We start from the raw sequence: 16,798 nt of genomic DNA on the forward strand, positions 1-16,798 counted from the left end.
GAGAGAAGAAGAAAACAGAGAAGGAAAATGTGAGCAAGAGCTGTTTTACTTTGATTCATTCGCACTGCAGTTACAAAGATCACCTCAAACACTGATTACGTCAATTCTTACTATGTTGCTGTGTGACCACTAGAGGGCGTTTTTTTGTTAAGTGTTTTGTATACGTGTTATAAGCGTAAAAAACACTAGGGGGCGTTCTAATCTAATCCACTTGATAAAATGCAGAATGAGGAACGATTTAAGTAAAGGCTAACAAAGTCAGCATACCATTTAAGCTCTGCCTCATTCACAAGCAAAAAATTGATTAAAATCCTAAAATGTTTCACAACAATGAAATTAAGCTTTTTAGTTGAGCTTCAGACTAAATCAATAAAAGTAGAAATCTAAGCTAACAAACACAGCAAATTGACAGTCACATGACCACAAACTCTGGTGGTGTCTGAGGAGGAAGGGGCGGAGTCTCATTCTGAAATCTGCAGCAACACAAAATAATAGATTTTTGATTTTTTTCAAAGGGGGGGGGGGGTGTCACTCTAAACAAAATGTTCTCAGACAGTTAGACTCACCACTGCGACCTTGCTGATCTGTTGGCGGGTTCGAATCCGCAGCTTGTTGACCGTCGTCTCTGCAATGTCGGCTCTCTCCTCGGCGTCATCCAACTCGTGTTGAATCTTCCTAAAGCGCACGGTGCTGCAGCTCACCTGCTCCTCCTGGTAAAAACGACAGTGTGGCGTGTATCAAGATGGCGGGCGGCGTTTTGTCGAGGCGTTCAAAAAAAAAAAAAAAAAAAACGATAATAACTCACGGCGTTCTCCGCTTGTCTCTTGTAACTTTTGACTTTACTTTGAAGTTTGTCGATAAGTTCCTGCATCCTCAACAGTGTTTTGCGATCCTCCTCCGACTGACACAACAACAACAACAAGTTAGGATGGAAATGTAGTGTGTGTGTGTGTGTGTGTTACCTGGTAGCTCAGCTCTTTAACCTTCCTTTCGTACCGACGCACCCCTTTCTGATAGTCTTCACTCTTCTTCTGCTCCACCATCAGCTCGGCGTGAAGGTCACGCACCTACACACACACACACACACACACACACACGTGATGTTTGTAAACAGAATAAGCGATCACCTGACAGGAAGTGCACATGCTGACTCACTCTGGTTTCCAGCTTGTAAAGTTGTTTTTTCCCGCCTTTCAGCGCCATCTGCTCGGTCTCTTCCAGTTTGACCTGAAGTTCTGTCACACACACATACAGTAATGAGGTCGACCACAGCCACGCTCATGCTGGATTGTTGTTGTTGTTTTTGTTGTTACCTTTAGTGGTGATCTCCATGTTCTTCTTGATTCTCTCCAACATGCTACTGCTGTCCTGCTCCTTCTTCAGCTCCTCCGCCATCATGGCTGCCTGAAGCACAGAAGTTCAGGAGGAGTTTTGACTTGACTTGACAGATGAAAAAGTCGGAACTCACATCAGTGATGGCTTTCTTGGCCTTCTCCTCAGCGCTGCGACGCTCCTGTAGCACGTCGTCCACCTCGCTGGACAGCAGGAAGACGTCGGCCTCCAGCTTCTTCTTGTGGTTCACCAGCCCCGCATTCTAAAATTCAATAGTCAGTCAATTCATCCGCCAGGCTGATATAAGACGACGTAGAAGATGGAGGTCCTAGTTGGTGTTGACCTGAGTGGTGAGCTGGTTGGCTCGGTCCATCACCTCCACCAGCTCGTGTTCCGTCATCTTGCGGGCGCGGTCCGTCTGCTCCAGGACGCAACGTAGCTCCTCCTCCTCTGCCGACAGCAGCGTGCATCGCCGTTCCAGTAGAGCCACCTGCTCCCTCAGCTGGTTGACCAACTGGATGCTATCGTCCAACTCCGTCTTCTGAACTTTGACCTGCAACATGACATCATAAGTATGAGACGGGAATGGTGGGAGGAGGAAGGGATGTGCGGCCATCTTTGATTACGTGATCCTGCAGCTGAGTGATCGTCTTCTGGCTCTCGACCGCCTGCTTGTTAGCATGACTGAGCTGAACTTCCATCTCGTTGAGGTCCGATTCCATCTTCTTCCTCAGACGGACCGCCTCGCTGCGACCGCGAATCTCCGCCTCCAAGCTGGCCTGCATGGCCTCCTGGGAGCGCTGGTGGCCACGCCTGGTGGACGACAGCGTATTGACCATTAAGTTAGCTAAGTCACGTTAGCATTAAAACCTAATCTTAAAGAAATGCTAAGTTAGCATAGTTAGCATCCTATTGAAAACAGCACAGGTATATTCTGATGCCTTCATAATTGAGTCAAATAGCTAACGAAGGTCACCTGAGGTTGTCAATCTCTTCATCTTTTTCGCCGATCCTTCGCTCAATCATCGTCCTGGTCTGCTCGAGCTCCATTTGGACTCGAAGGGTCTTGCTCTCCTCGTTCTCCAGAGTTCCCTGGAAGAAAAGAATCAGTGTGAGGACGTTCCTGGTGAGATATTCCATACGGAGCATGACATCCTTCCTCACCTCCGCTTCCTCCAAAGCTGCTTTGATGTCGCTCTTTTGAACGTCCAAGACCTTCTTCATCCTCTCCAGCTCGTAGATGGTCTTACCGCTGTGACTGATCTGCTCCGTCAGGTCCAAAATCTCATCTGGAAGCAAACGTGTTGAGTGTTAGCATTGAAGAGCTAGCATTGTCGTCGTTCCCGATCCAAGCCGTACCCTGAAGGTTCTTGTTTTCCCGTTTGACCGTCTCCAGGTGGTCCAGAGCTTCTTCGTATAAGTTCTTCAGCTTGAAGAGTTCTGTGCTCAGATTTCTGGATTCCTTCTGGGAGGCCTCCAGGTCTGACTGAGTGTCCTCCAGCTTCAGCTTCCACTCGCCCAACATCTGAGAACACACACATGTCAGATTTGGAGACGTCAAGTTCTAAGCTAGCATCTCATATTTCTGACCGACCTTGTCAAGGTTGCGTTGCTTCTTGTCGAGAACCAAAACGGAAGCATTAGAACGTTCCAGCTCCACCACCAAGTCCTCGATCTCCACCTGCAGACGTTGTTTAGTTTTCTCCAGCGAGGAACTTTTGGCCTGAGATGCTTCAGCAGCTTCATGGGCCGCCTGGAGTTTGACAACCAGCTTCTTCCTGCAAACCAACAGGATGCCAATGAGGAAGTGAAGTTCTAATGCATACCGCCACCTAGTGGACAGTGTTGGAACAAGATAATAAAAAAACTTTTTTTTTTTTTACTTTGCGTCTTCTAGTTCTTCAATCCTCAGCACGGCCTCCATCTCGTATTTGGTCCTCCACTGAGCCACCTGACTGTTGGCATTGGACAGCATCCTCTGCAGTTCAGCCTTGGACTCCTGCTCCGCCTCCAGCTGCTCTCTCAACAGACTGCAGTCGTGGCGAGACGCCTGCACGGCCTGCGCCAGCGCCACCCGCGCCTGAAAGAAAAACCGATCACGGATGAGTTCATGACCGACACGCTCAGATTATCAAACAGTTTTCCGTGTTTACTTTGCTCTCCTCCTCCAGCTGTTTCTTCAGGCCTTCCATGTTCTGACAGAGTCCGGCTTTGGACCGCTGCAGCTGATTGTTGAGGACTTCCCGCTCCTCCATACGGCGACTGTACTCGGCTGTTGATGATATACAGGAAGTGGGCGGTTAGAAGGCTTGAGCAGAGCCGTGTGATATAAAAACACTCATTGGGTCAATAAGGGGGTTCTGGATTAGCGTGTGAGGGAACGTTAAATCCCAGACTTACCCGCCTCAACGACGGCGCGCGCCTTCTGAGCGGACATTTCAGTGAGTTGTCTCTGCAGATCGTCCGTCCTGCTGCGACTCTCGTTGAGCTGGTCCTCGTAGACTCGGCACGTCTTCTCCACAGCAACCTGCTCACGTGGACCAGCACAGACATCAGAGGCCATGAAGCTTCTCAGATGGAAGGGAACCAGGAAGCCGATTGGTCACCTTGTTCCTGCCGAGCTGCTCCAGGTTGGCAGCCAGGTCGTCGGCCTCCAATCTAAGCTCCGCCTTCTCCTTCTCCAGCTTCTGTTTGGCTCGCTGTAGCGCGTCGATTTGCTCGCTGAGCTCCGTCACGGCGTCAGCGTGCTTCTTCCTCAGCGTGGCGGCCGTTGCGTCGTGGTGAAGGCCGGCCTCCTCCAACTCCCGCTTCAACTTCTGGAAGTCTGCTTCCCGTTTCCTGGTTCGGGATGGTGACAGTAGTGGTGGGGAAAAAAAAACGTTTATTTCAGGGAACCGGAATGATTCAGTAAAAAGATTCGTTCATTTCAGTCAATTGGTCGAGTCAGTTCGTTCACTCAAGTTCATGTTTGTTTCGACTCAACGGCGCAACAACACGTGATGTAGTGGTGTGTCAGTCATGAACGAACGGGTCAAAAGAACTAGTTCTTTTTTGTGAACGTAATGAACGAGGGCACCGACTGACTCTCCGACTGACTCTCCAGCCAATCAAAAAAAAGCATTTGCAACTGAACGGGTATTTTAGGTGCATTGACCTCGTTCATTCTGTTCACATAAAAAAAGATTTGTTCATTTCAGTCAATTGGTCGAGTCAGTTCGTTCACTCAAGTTCATGTTTGTTCTGACTCAACGGCGCAACAACACGTGATGTAGTGGCGTGTCAGTCATGAACGAACGGTTTAAAAGAACTAGTTCTTTTTTGTGAACGGAATGAACGAGGTCAGCGACTGACTCTCTGACTGACTCTTCAGCCAATCAAAAAAAAGCATTTGCAACTGAACGAACTGAACGGGTATTTTAGGTGCATTGACCTCGTTCATTCTGTTCACATAAAAAAAGATTTGTTCATTTCAGTCAATTGGTCGAGTCAGTTCGTGTTTGTTCCGACTCAATGGCGCAACAACACGTGATGTAGTGGTGTGTCAGTCATGAACGAATGGTTCAAAAGAACTAGTTCTTTTTTGTGAACGGAATGAACGAGGTCACCGACTGACTCTCCGACTGACTCTCCAGCCAATCAAAAAAAAGCATTTGCAACTGAACAAACTGAACGGGTATTTTAGGTGCATTGACCTTGTTCATTCTGTTCACATAAAAGAACAAGTTCTTTTGACCTGTTCGTTCATAAACTACACACCACTATGACAGCAAGGATCAGGACTCACCTGTTGAGTGCGATCTGAGCAGCAGATGCTCCTCCCGCCTCCTCCAGCTTTTCACCAAGCTCCTCCAGCTCCCGAGCGATGTCGTTTCTCTGACGCTCTGCTTTGGAGCGCCACGCCCGCTCCGCGTCCAACGCCTCCTCCAGCTCCTCGATGCGAGTCTGCGGGAATGTTACTCCATTATAGGTCTCTACACGCGAGGTTCAGGATCATGGGTGTCTCTGACATGGAACCCACCTGAAGCTCTTTGATTGTCTTCTGCAGATGAGCCACCAGGTTCTGCTCGTCCTCCATTTTGGACTGAAGCTGACCCAGCTCAAAATCTTTTCTTCACACACCACAAAACATCAAGTTTGAGACCATGAAGTCAATATTTTAGTTCTAAATGTTCCATACTTGTTCATTCTCTCCTCCAGCTCCTTCTTCTGGTCCTCCAGGTCTCTCACAGAGTCCAGGGACAGCTTCAGATCCCCCTCCAGCTTTCGTTTGGTTCTTTCCAGCTCGGTCCGGGCCCTCTTCTCCTGCTCCAAGGAGCCTTCAACCTGCATGACAGGAACCGTGAGCTGGAGCAAAGACATTCCAAGAGGAGACCAGCATGGAGTTCTCCAGACTTTGCTGAGATCTTACACTGTCCACATGCTGCTCCAGTCGAGTCTTGGCTTTGGTCAGCATGTTGACCTTGTCCTCCTGACACTGGCGGTCATTCAGAGCCTGCTGATGAGCTTCCTGAAGGGCCGATTTCTCCCTGCTCAGAGATGCGATGGACTCATCCAGGACGCACATCTCATGGGAAAGATTCTTCACCTGCTCGGACACAAAACCCACCAAGATGGACGAAGAAGGTCAGAGAAGTTTTGGGGCAAAGCCAACAAGTGTTGTGGCATCACCCACCTTGTTCTCCACACTGTGTCTGTCCTTCTCCACCTTGGTCAGGGTTATCTCCAGGTCATCCACATCCTTCCTCAGCGTCACCACCTCGTCCTCCAGCTGACGTTTCTTCGACATCAGCGTGGAGCTCACCTCCTCCTCGTCCTCCAGACGCTCGTTCATCTCCTTCAGCTTGGACTCCAGGCAGATTTTAGATTTAATCAGCTGGTTGCAGCGGTCCTCGGCATCGGCCAGGTTGTCCTGCTCCTGCGTGGACCAGACCACGAAGAAAAGGATGGAACTTTTATCACTTTTTCATGCGTTCGGTCCACTTACAGCTTGGAGCTGCAGAACCAAGTCGTTCTTCTCCTGCACCATCACCACTTGACGTTCTTCTGCCTCACATCGCTTCACCTCAGACCTAAAGAAGAAGTTTCACATGTTAAAAGGGGTGAAGTAGAGGATGAAGACGAGAATGGTGGCCACCTGTCGTAGGCTTCTTTCAACTTGGAGAAGTCTTCATTGAGAGAGGCGAGCTCCTTTTCCACTTGGGCGCTCCTGAGCAAGGGGCGGAGCTTATAGAACAACATCATCCACGGCCACGTGCGCACGGTGAAGAAGGAGCGCAGGTTGAACTGGATCACCATCACCGCATCCCTGAGAAACCACAAAAGTCCTCAGAGTCCATCTGATGACGTTCCAATGGAATTATTGTTTATTGAATATCGACCTTTGCAGCATCATCTTGTCTCTCTCCATCCTCATCAGCTTTCCTCTGCTCATGGCCTGCACGGTGGTCAGGATCTGAGACAGACGGGTGTCCCTCATGTCCTCCAATTGTCCCAGCAGACCTGCCTTGAAAAACACCTGGGAAAAGGAGAGGAGATATCAGGAACAAAAGGATCAAGAAGATTCCAAGCAAATGATGTTTGGTGCATACTTTAGTTTGTCCAAACTTGTACTGGCTGTGGTCAATGTCCAGAGAACCCAGGAGTTTCTCCACAGCCTTCCTGCTGTCCACATAGGAAGCTTCGGGAATGGCGGAAGGGTTCAGGATGCGATAGCTGGGAATGCACGTGTCAACATGGCGCTTGTTAAATTGACATAATATTGACATTTCACCATTCCAGAAGAAGAAACATCAGATGGACACTCACCGCTGTTTGAACTCGGCGTATATAATCCGGTTCGGAAAGCCCTTTCGGCAAATCCTGATACCCTCCAGGACTCCGTTACACCTGAGCTGGTGCAGGACTAGGAAGGGATCCATTATGCCTGAGCAAAACAGGTTTTTGTTTTAGTCATGTGATCAGCGCCGTGTGATGTAACCATGTTAAGATGGCGTCTGCTCACCAGGACTCTTGCTCTCATTGGGAATGATGCAGCGGACAAAGTGTGGCTGAGTGCTGCGGAGGTTCGCCATCAGCTTGTTTAGATTCTCCTGTCGGGCCAAACAAAAAAAAAAAACCTTGTGACATTTTGACCTTTAACCTTTCCCTGCATGCCAAATATTGAACAAAGAAGGATGCGTTCGTTCATCACTGATAAGGTCGTAAATGGTTTTATTTCATCTGAATATGCATCAGATTACAATTGAATGCATCCCATAATCAGTTCACAGTTCCACATGTCCAAAAGGAGTAGGAAGAAGCAAAGCGTATTAAATCTTACCCCTTCATCTGGTACTTTTACAATCAGTAACTGTTAAATTATATTAGGAAAGCAGGAAGTGAACAAATGTAATTTTTTTAACTTTATTTTTCTTTTCAACTTAATTTTCATTTTCTTTTCAACTTAATTTTCATTTTATTTTCAACTTAATTTTCATTTTATTTTCAACTTAATTTTCATTTTATTTTCAACTTAATTTTCATTTTATTTTCAACTTAATTTTCATTTTATTTTCAACTTTATTTTCATTTTATTTTCAACTTTATTTTTATTTTCTTTTTAACTTAATTTTCATTTTATTTTCAACTTTTTTTTTTATTCTTTTTTTATTTTTAACTTTATTTTTATTTTTAGTCACGTACCAAAGTACAAGGTGATATGACCATCCAATGACATAATGGGTACCATAATACTAACTGTCAATATAGTGATATATATATAGCACATCATGACTGGTTCGTGTGTATCATGATCACATGACTCACCTTGTGAAGCTGAGAGACCGTCTGGAAGGAAGCTGCTTTCCGCTTCCTTTGTTTGGTCTCACGCTTGGGATCCGCAGCTGAAACCACATGCAGCAACATTTTACACTCTTTTACATAATATACTTCGTGTACCGTGTTCGCGTTTATTGTATATGTTTTAAGACTGTAAAACCCATCACCATAAATGTTCTACACTTTTGTCAAACAAGTGTTAAAACACTATCAAAAGATCTTAAACCAGAGTTTGAATTTTATATGATCAACCTAGTGGTTGGAGACAAGAAATGTGTTATTTCACTCCTCTAAACTTTTCTCCTGTAATCTTTCCATCCTGGCGCTGTTCTGCTGTACTGTAGCATTTTTATATCCTCGTTAAAACATATTGCTGCAGTCCTCATTCCAACCCAAAATTTATTTACAGTAAAAAAAAGTATTCCATAGCATCGTATTGTCGTGTATCTTCTACGTTCTTTTCAGCATGTCCAAAAGTACAACCTTTTGTGCTATGGTTTGCTTACAGGACAAACATACAAACACTGCAAGTGGATTTTTCATCATTTTCACGTTGACAAATCATAAGACTGAAAAATTATTCATTCATTTTCTACTGCTTATCCTCACGAGGGTCGCGGGGGTGCTGGAGCCTATCCCAGCTGTCTTGGGGCAAGAGGCGGGGTACGCCACTGGACTGGTGGCCAGCCAATCACAGGGCACATATAGACAAACAACCATTCACACTCACATTCATACCTATGGACAATTTGGAGTGGCTAATTAACCTAGCATGTTTTTGGAATGTGGGAGGAAACCGGAGTACCCGGAGAAAACCCATGCATGCACGGGGAGAACATGCAAACTACACACAGAGATGGCCGAAGGTGGAATCGAACTCAGGTCTCCTAGCTGTGAGGCCTGTGTGCTAACCACGCGCCCTGAAAAATTATTAAATTATTATTATTAATGATAACGCCACAAATTTAACGCCATAATTTTCCCACAAGCTTGTTTTTAAGGACTAAAACATGAACATAAAACATGTTGTAAATGAAAGGCTTTATTGTGTATTTCAGTCCTCAGTAGTGTGTGTGTGTGTGTGTGTGTGTGTGTGTTACCCGTCTCTGAGCCGATGTAGTTCTCAAAAAGTCCAGCCATCAGTTTGTTGGAGGACTTCTGGAACAAAGCCACCACGGTCTCATTCAGAGGATCTCTGTTCTTGTCCAGCCAGCCTGTGATGTTGTACGGAACCTGCAAGACAGGAAGTTACCAAGCATCACGTACGTTATGCTGTGAACCACACAGACAAGATGGTGGGTAATGATACCCCAAAACAGTCCCGACCTCAAGTAGGAAGTGGAATACGTACCACTCCAGCATAGTGGACCACCTCAAAGTGCGTCTCATACTTCCGCTTCTTATCCAGTCGTGGACGCTGGAAGTTGGGAGACTTCCCCAGATGGTTGTCATACAGTTTGGTTTTGAAGCTTTGGTCCGTAGCCTTGGGGAACATACACTCCTCCTCCATGATGGACAAAATTCCCATAGGCTGGATGCATCCCAGAAGATCATTAGATTGTGGCACATGCTTTTTATTCACCAACATATAGTAGAAAGAAGCGACGCACCTTCTCTATGAGGTCGATGCAGGCCTGTAAGTCCAGACCAAAGTCTATGAAGGTCCACTCTATGCCTTCGGTCTTGTACTCCTCCTGCTCCAGGATGAACATGTGGTGGTTGAAGTACTGTTGAAGCTTCTCGTTGGTGAAGTTGATGCACAGCTGCTCGAAGCTGTTAAACTGCACACAAAACAACAAACAAGTCACAACGACGCCAACCGCGAACGCGACGCCTCAAAACGTCCGAAATACCGTACCTCAAAGATCTCAAAACCGGCGATGTCCAAGACACCGATGAAGTACTGTCGAGGCAGCGCCGTGTGCAAGGACGAGTTGATGCGACTGACGAGCCACTTGAACATGCGGTCGTACGTGGCTTTGGCGAGAGCCGCCACCGCGAAGTACACCTGCACGTAAACAAGTCCGTCAGATCCTGGACCGGTTCTCAGTAATCACATGGTCTGATCTGTTAGGTACCTGCTCGACTGTCTGTCCTTTCACGATGGACTCATTTCCTACTTTGACTCGAGGGTTCAGGAGACCTTTGAGGAGGTCGGCAGAACTGATGCCCATCAGGTAAGCCGCCTTGTCCACGCCTACAAGGACGTACGCACACGTAGTTCACGTATCATCGCATAAAAAACGAGAAAAAAAAAAATCATACTTTCAGTTCCATCTGCGTCTGCTTGTTCCTCTCTTTGTTTCTTCTTGAACTTCATGTTGCCAAAGTGCATGATGGCGCCAACGATCTTGTAGCAGCCGTACTTTTCCTCGGACGTGAATCCCAGCGTGTCCATGGCATGCTGCACGCAACAACATACATTAGAGCAAGGTTGCGTTCAAAGATGCTTTTCCCCATAGTCTCGCTTACATCGGTAAGTTCCAGCTCATCGCTGTCTTTGATGCTAGCTACTGTGGTGACGCCCTGTGAGCAGAAGTGGTAGTCGTACGGGTTCTTGGTCACCAGCAGCATGTCTGGTAAAAGAGACCAACAATGAAGACCAACAATCAGCAGTACTGATCTCGAGATCTCTAACAGTGGTGCTACCTTGTAGTTCTGGTTTGTGATTGGACAGGATCTGGTAGTAGATGTGGTAACTTCTCTCTCCAGGTTGCTGGAACACAACTCTGGACTTTTCTAGAAGGTCTGATTAAAGTGACACAAAACAAAATGACCTCAACACTTCATTGTTGACGTTTGTTGGGTCAACTAGTGACTAATGTTACTTACAAATGTCGATGTCAGCGGACGCCAACTTCCCCGTCGGACCAAAGTGAATTCTGATGAACTTCCCCTGTGGCCGAACCAAGCATAACTCATTAGAACCTTCATTACCGTATAGAACTACAGTATCGTTAGCAAGAACCAACAACATCGTTTTTACAGTATACTGGCCAAATCCTTAAAGCGGTCAGTCATTTAGTCTTCATTGTATCAGTCGTCGTTCATTTCAGTGAACCGGATCATTCCAGTTGATTCAGTAAAAAGATCCGTTCATTTCGGTCAATTAATCGTTAGCTTGTGATCTCCCCCTGTGTATAGACTCGGTCAGCCGTGTCGAGTCAGTCTGTTCAATCATGTTCACGTTCGTTCCGACTCAACTGCCGGTCATGAATGAACGGTTCTCAGTCGCGGTCTTTCAGTCAGCTAACCCCACCCTCCCACAGAGCGAGGCGCAACGATAGAATAAGACAGGCAAGCATGCATCGTGGTGAAGGCCGGCCTCCTCCAACTCCCGCTTCAACTTCTGGAAGTCTGCTTCCCGTTTCCTGGTTTGGGATGGTGACAGTAGTGGTGGGAAAAAAAAACGTTTATTTCAGGGAACCGGAATGATTCAGTAAAAAGATTCGTTCATTTCGGTCAATTGGTCGAGTCAGTCCGTTTACTCAAGTTCACATTTGTTCCAACTCAACGGCGCAACAACACGTGATGTAGTGGTGTGTCAGTCATGAACGAACGGGTCAAAAGAACTAGTTCTTTTTTGTGAACCGTCTTTCAGTCAGCTAACCCCACCCACCCACAAAGCGAGGCGCTATGATAGGATAAGACAGGCAAGCACGCAGATAGTCCCGCCCTGCAAAAGGAACGGTCAACTGACTCTCCAGCCAATCAAAAAATAAAAGCATTTGCAACTGAATGAACTGAACGGGTATTTTAGGGTCGGTGACCTTGTTCATTCCGTTCACAAAAAAGAACTAGTTCTTTTGACCCGTTCGTTCATGACCGACACACCCCTATCATAGTTCCACTCACAAATCGAGAGGAGTTGTCATTGCGGATGGTTTTGGCGTTTCCGAAAGCTTCCATGGCGGGATTCGCTTCAATGATTTGATCCTCCAGTGATCCCTGAAAGCACATAAAAACATGAATTGCTAAAATAAGCAAACATCTTATATTCATTTGTGGAAAAAATTAAAAAAAAGTCAAGATAACATACTCCTTTTTTCACCGTTTCTCCCAGAGCAGCGATGATGGCGAAATATTGGATCACTCTTTTTGTGTTGACGGTTTTTCCTGCACCAGACTCGCCTCTGAGACCAAACATGAACGCTAGTTTAAGTAACAATACTTTTACTAGTAACAGTGTAGCCATTACTCATGCTTACTCATCTCCAAATGAGTAAATACTTACGTGATGAGCATGGACTGGTTCTCACGGTCTGAGGGAGAAAGATTATTATTATTATTTATTGTTAAAATGTGAACAAAGAGTCGTGATGATGAAGATGGCTCACTTTGCAGCATATCGCTGTAGGCGTTATCAGCAATGGCGTAGATATGCGGAGGCGTGTCTGCTCTACGCCTTCCCTTGTATGCCGCCACCACCTCGGCGGAGTAGACCGGCAGCCATTTGTAAGGATTCACCGTCACGCAGAACAAACCTGAGTAGGTCTGACAGCACGGAACAGTATAGCTTCATGTAATGTAAGTGTAAAAATAAGCTAACCAACGTACGTACATAGATCATCCACATGCTGTATCGTCTCTTCAGGTTGAAGAGGACCGAGGCCTCGTTGAGGTGCGTCAACATGGCCATGTCCTCCATCATGTCAAACTTGGGCGGGTTCATCGGCTGCAGGTCGTCTTCTTTGAGGATCACAAACTGGAACATATGGAAGGATGTTTTATTGAAAAGCTCCACGTAAAGCAAGTCAAAGTGGATCGGGACTAACTCGTCCATCTTTGGTCTCCACGGTGGTTTTATCTCCATTCAGTTCTCTGACCTCCACCTCCACGTACGCTTCAACGTCATCAGACATCCAAACACGCTTAGTGCCTGGTGGAACATACAAAACAAACAACATTAGCACATCTTCATGTTCTTATATTTCATTCTAGATTACCATCAAAGGCCTGGGCCTTGGCAGCAAGTTGTTCCAGGTTGGTGAGACGAAGATAACGTGCAGCATCTCCAAATTCCTTCAGATCCAGGAAGCGAGACATCTAAGGAAACACAAAAGTACAGATGTCCTTGAACTAAGAAGATGCATAGTACACTGGTCACTACGTGTCAAGCACAATAATAATAATAATAATAATAATAATAATAATAATAATAATAATAATAATAATAACAACTAAGGTTGATCCGGAAAGTGGAATAAAGCTGTGTTGATACTGAGGTTAAAGGTCAATGCTTAATCAAAATAGTGACCAATGGTTTTTGTGTAACCTGCCACCATCCAAAAGGGATGATCATGATCACTTGCTATAGCGTCAAGCACAAATCAGCTACTGAGATAGCAACTCTGATGCTAACAGGACTTGACTTGACTCATCTGGTGGCCCCCCAGGGGTACGTGCCCAGCGCCTGTTTGGCTCCGCCTCACAACATTGTTGGGAGCTTAGAGTCCTGACAGCTGACCTCGACTTCATCTCTAAAGCCCATCACCGGTGAAGCGTCGCTCAGCGGACACGAGGCCACGCGAAGAATGCAAACTAGTGCCACGCTGAGCCACTCGCTTTTTTTAGGCTACTTAAGTTGGATCCAGTTTGGATTCCATTGGGATGACATGAATTGGGCTTTTCAGAGAGCAATGACAGGAAGAAAATCTAATGACCATAAGTGGACTAACTTTGGAGACTAACTTTGTCCCGCCTATCTCTTTGATCATGTGATGTTGGCTTCTTAATGGAGTTCAACTCAATTTAAATGTTGGACGTTTGAGTGTGGAGTTTGCAGGTTCTCCACAAACATGTTAGGTTAATTGGTGACTCTAAATTGCCCTTAAGCGCCCTGCAAAGTTAGCTGGGATAGGCTCCAGCATACCGGAGATCCTGGTGAGAATAAGCATCTTAGATAATGGATGAATGGGATATCATCAGAACTTCCAGGTGGTCATCCAAAACTCAGTTTACATGAACGACATGAAAATGTTCACATTGATGATGATGATGATGATGATATTGCGTACTCACCGTACTCTGGTGAAGCGGCGCGAGTGCTCGAGCCCAGGGAACAAGAGTGAAGATGACAACGGAGCATCATCTCACTTTTTAACCTCCTGCTGAAGGTCACCTCGTCACGTGACCCCGGCCACCTTCCCTGATTGGTGCGTGGCGCCTCGCTGGCCGGTCATAAATGGCATGCAGCGGTCAGGAATGAAGCAGGCGGGCGCACTAAAGTCCACATCTGCTGCTTCCTCAATCCCTTTGTCTCTCTCATCCAGCAGCTATTCGTGGACGACGGCGTGCGTCTTCGCATTGGCCACGCCCACTTCACCACCACCAAAAGTTATGTTTATCATACTCGCATTGACGGGAAGTCATAAACTGTTTAGTTAAATCCCATTACGCCCCCCACTGGTCCAAGCTATCAATGTCACGGTCTCATTATTTTAATTTGGACAGTTCAGATGATGAGTGGGACAGCCCTCCACCTCAGGGGAGAAGACATGGAGATAAAGGGGTGGGACAGGAGTGGGACAGCTGGTGGGCTTACACAGAAATGTAGAACTACATCAGCCATAAGTCCTACTAACTTTATTTATAAAACACCTTTGAGTGCACAGAGTCAGCTCGCTGTAGCAACAAAGTCCCACTCCTCCTGGTCCAACATCTACACCTTGGAGTTCCTTTGATATCAGTGTTAGTCCATCATGAAACAGTCATTAGATGATAGATGCAGCTGGGGTCAAAGGGTATATGGTCAGCGGGTCAGGTGGGCGGAGCTTCAGTTAAAGCCTGACTTAATCTTGTGTTCATTACCACCTACTTACTGACCACAGTCTCTGATTTTAGATAACTAACACACACACACACACGTGCAACGTTAATGCCGCGTAAACCTTTCAAACACCTGTCACACACACATTATTCCCAAACAATGCTATAAACTTATTTTAGCTCAACCAGGAGGAGTCACACGCTAACCGCTTACTCATTCCCTCGCCTGTCAATCAAAGCATCAACATCTAAACACACCGGCACACAAAGTAGCTGCTAATCAGATGTTAATTGGACCATTAACGAGCAGAATGCGCTTCATTGATCCCCTCATGAGCGCTTGTTAGCACTCCAGCCCACTGGAGGGTGTCTCTAAATGTCCTTTACCGCACCAGAGGCCGCTACTGCTTTTTTACAGTAGTCGCTAACACTGATACTACGACTGTAATCACTGCTAATCTAATCTGGTCAAACTACTAATTGTTTAAATACTGTGCCACTCACAAGTCAGTCAGGAGCCAATCAAAAACTAGCAGCACTTGTCAAACCATTGGAAATCACAGGGGGTCATTATATACAACAGTAACAACATAACAGTCCGTCACAATTTTCTACACTAAATTCATCACACAGCAACTGAACACTCAAAAGGTATACCTGCGAACTATAAAAACATACAAAGTATGTTTGATATGCCAAATACAACTCCTAAAGTTTTCCCATAATACATTTTAACTCATTCATTGCAGTGCTGCAATGACGTCAGCCCCGATCTCGAGTTCAAAGCTCCTGGCTACCATTATGTCATCCATCCATTTTCTATGCTGCTTGTCTTCCAGTGAAATGCTTTGCTCAAATGAAATGCACTATGGGAAGGCTTTAAAATGTTTTTATTGCTACGTGTTTGTATATTTATTAGGTATGCCTTTTGAGTATTAAATTGCTGTGTGATGAATTTAATGTTGTTTGTAAAGATGACACAATAGATGTTGTGTTTTCATGCTGGTATGCTGGTAGCTGGTCTCCAGACCAGCACAAAAACACAACGTATGCTGATCTGCAGACCATATAACATATGTGAGGTCAGGGTTTTTACAGCAAAATATAGAACGATGGCAAACAAATACAGTTGGCTACTTCGCAGATTTTGTGAGCTATTTTGTAGAAATTGAAGGAGATTTTGATGGAGTGAAAATGAATGAGCAAGCAGCTGGAGGGATTGATCCTCACCAAGATAAGATCAGCCACTAATATCACACTACTGTCCTTCCAGGAACGACCTTGACACGGTAAGACAATAGCTTACACACACACGCACACACTGATAGTCATGTATGATATGTGGCATCATGTGTTTGTCAGTGCAGCTAGCTAACTGATTATGCCTTGTCTAAGTCAGCCAGTGACTAACAATAACTAGAAAAACTCATTTTTGTTACACATAATACAGCAGAAGCGACGTACGTCGACATTTTCACCAAAAGATGATCACAATCTAAATCAATCACTCTAAATTGACAAAATAGTGTTTCTTCCCGCTCTCTCACACAAGCCCCAGTCTAGTTAACAATACACACTAGTGGGTTTCATCTCTGAGGACCTGATTTCTTTCACCGTCAAGCGTAATCAATAGATTTGACCGAAAAACCTCTTCACCAGAGAGAAAGCAGACTGTCAACAAAATGAGATTAAAAAAGCATGTGGGAATTTCACATTCATATGGGTGTAACTTATGATTACTTATTACAGTGGTTACACAAAATGTTATGTAATATATGTAGCAATGCATCTGTAATTATCTATTACATGAGCATCATAACTAATATAGTGCATAGTGCTAGTATATGCATACTGTATGTGTGTGTATATGTTTCATACATAC

At 45.6% G+C, this 16,798-nt stretch overlaps 1 protein-coding gene across 1 annotated transcript; it reads right to left on the reverse strand.

Annotated features, from left to right (window-relative positions):
- Positions 1-34: 34 nt before the first annotated feature.
- Positions 35-13,366, reverse strand: LOC131137343 (myosin-7B-like). The gene is made up of 45 exons (XM_058085178.1): positions 13,095-13,366; positions 12,924-13,027; positions 12,710-12,853; positions 12,486-12,642; positions 12,383-12,410; positions 12,188-12,281; positions 12,004-12,096; positions 10,981-11,044; positions 10,798-10,896; positions 10,621-10,724; positions 10,414-10,552; positions 10,227-10,345; positions 10,007-10,156; positions 9,759-9,929; positions 9,500-9,679; positions 9,249-9,381; positions 8,137-8,213; positions 7,334-7,421; positions 7,138-7,255; positions 6,921-7,044; positions 6,711-6,847; positions 6,467-6,637; positions 6,317-6,401; positions 6,005-6,247; positions 5,741-5,917; positions 5,510-5,655; positions 5,351-5,441; positions 5,117-5,274; positions 3,939-4,170; positions 3,733-3,859; positions 3,486-3,604; positions 3,216-3,412; positions 2,927-3,110; positions 2,692-2,857; positions 2,497-2,621; positions 2,309-2,424; positions 1,959-2,145; positions 1,676-1,885; positions 1,469-1,594; positions 1,314-1,404; positions 1,156-1,235; positions 963-1,067; positions 806-901; positions 567-710; positions 35-473 (listed from the first exon to the last, which is right to left on the reverse strand). Exons 1-45 carry the CDS (start codon positions 13,192-13,194, stop codon positions 462-464), a joined length of 5,811 nt encoding a protein of 1,936 aa, XP_057941161.1. The 5' UTR covers positions 13,195-13,366; the 3' UTR covers positions 35-461.
- Between the last annotated feature and the right edge of the window lie 3,432 nt (positions 13,367-16,798).

The sequence above is a fragment of the Doryrhamphus excisus genome, chromosome 10, assembly GCF_030265055.1.
Source record: "Doryrhamphus excisus isolate RoL2022-K1 chromosome 10, RoL_Dexc_1.0, whole genome shotgun sequence".
Lineage (NCBI taxonomy): Eukaryota > Metazoa > Chordata > Actinopteri > Syngnathiformes > Syngnathidae > Doryrhamphus > Doryrhamphus excisus.

Excerpts from the sequence above, each read along its gene's own strand:
- LOC131137343 (XM_058085178.1), bottom strand. The coding sequence starts at position 13,194 with ATGTCTCGCTTCCTGGATCTGAAGGAATTTGGAGATGCTGCACGTTAT. Across the intron at positions 5,918-6,004 it reads GACACAGTGTGGAGAACAAG|GTGAAGAATCTTTCCCATGA; the intron begins GTGGGTGATGCC and ends GTGTCCGAGCAG. Across the intron at positions 3,605-3,732 it reads GCGCGCCGTCGTTGAGGCGG|CCGAGTACAGTCGCCGTATG; the intron begins GTAAGTCTGGGA and ends TATCATCAACAG.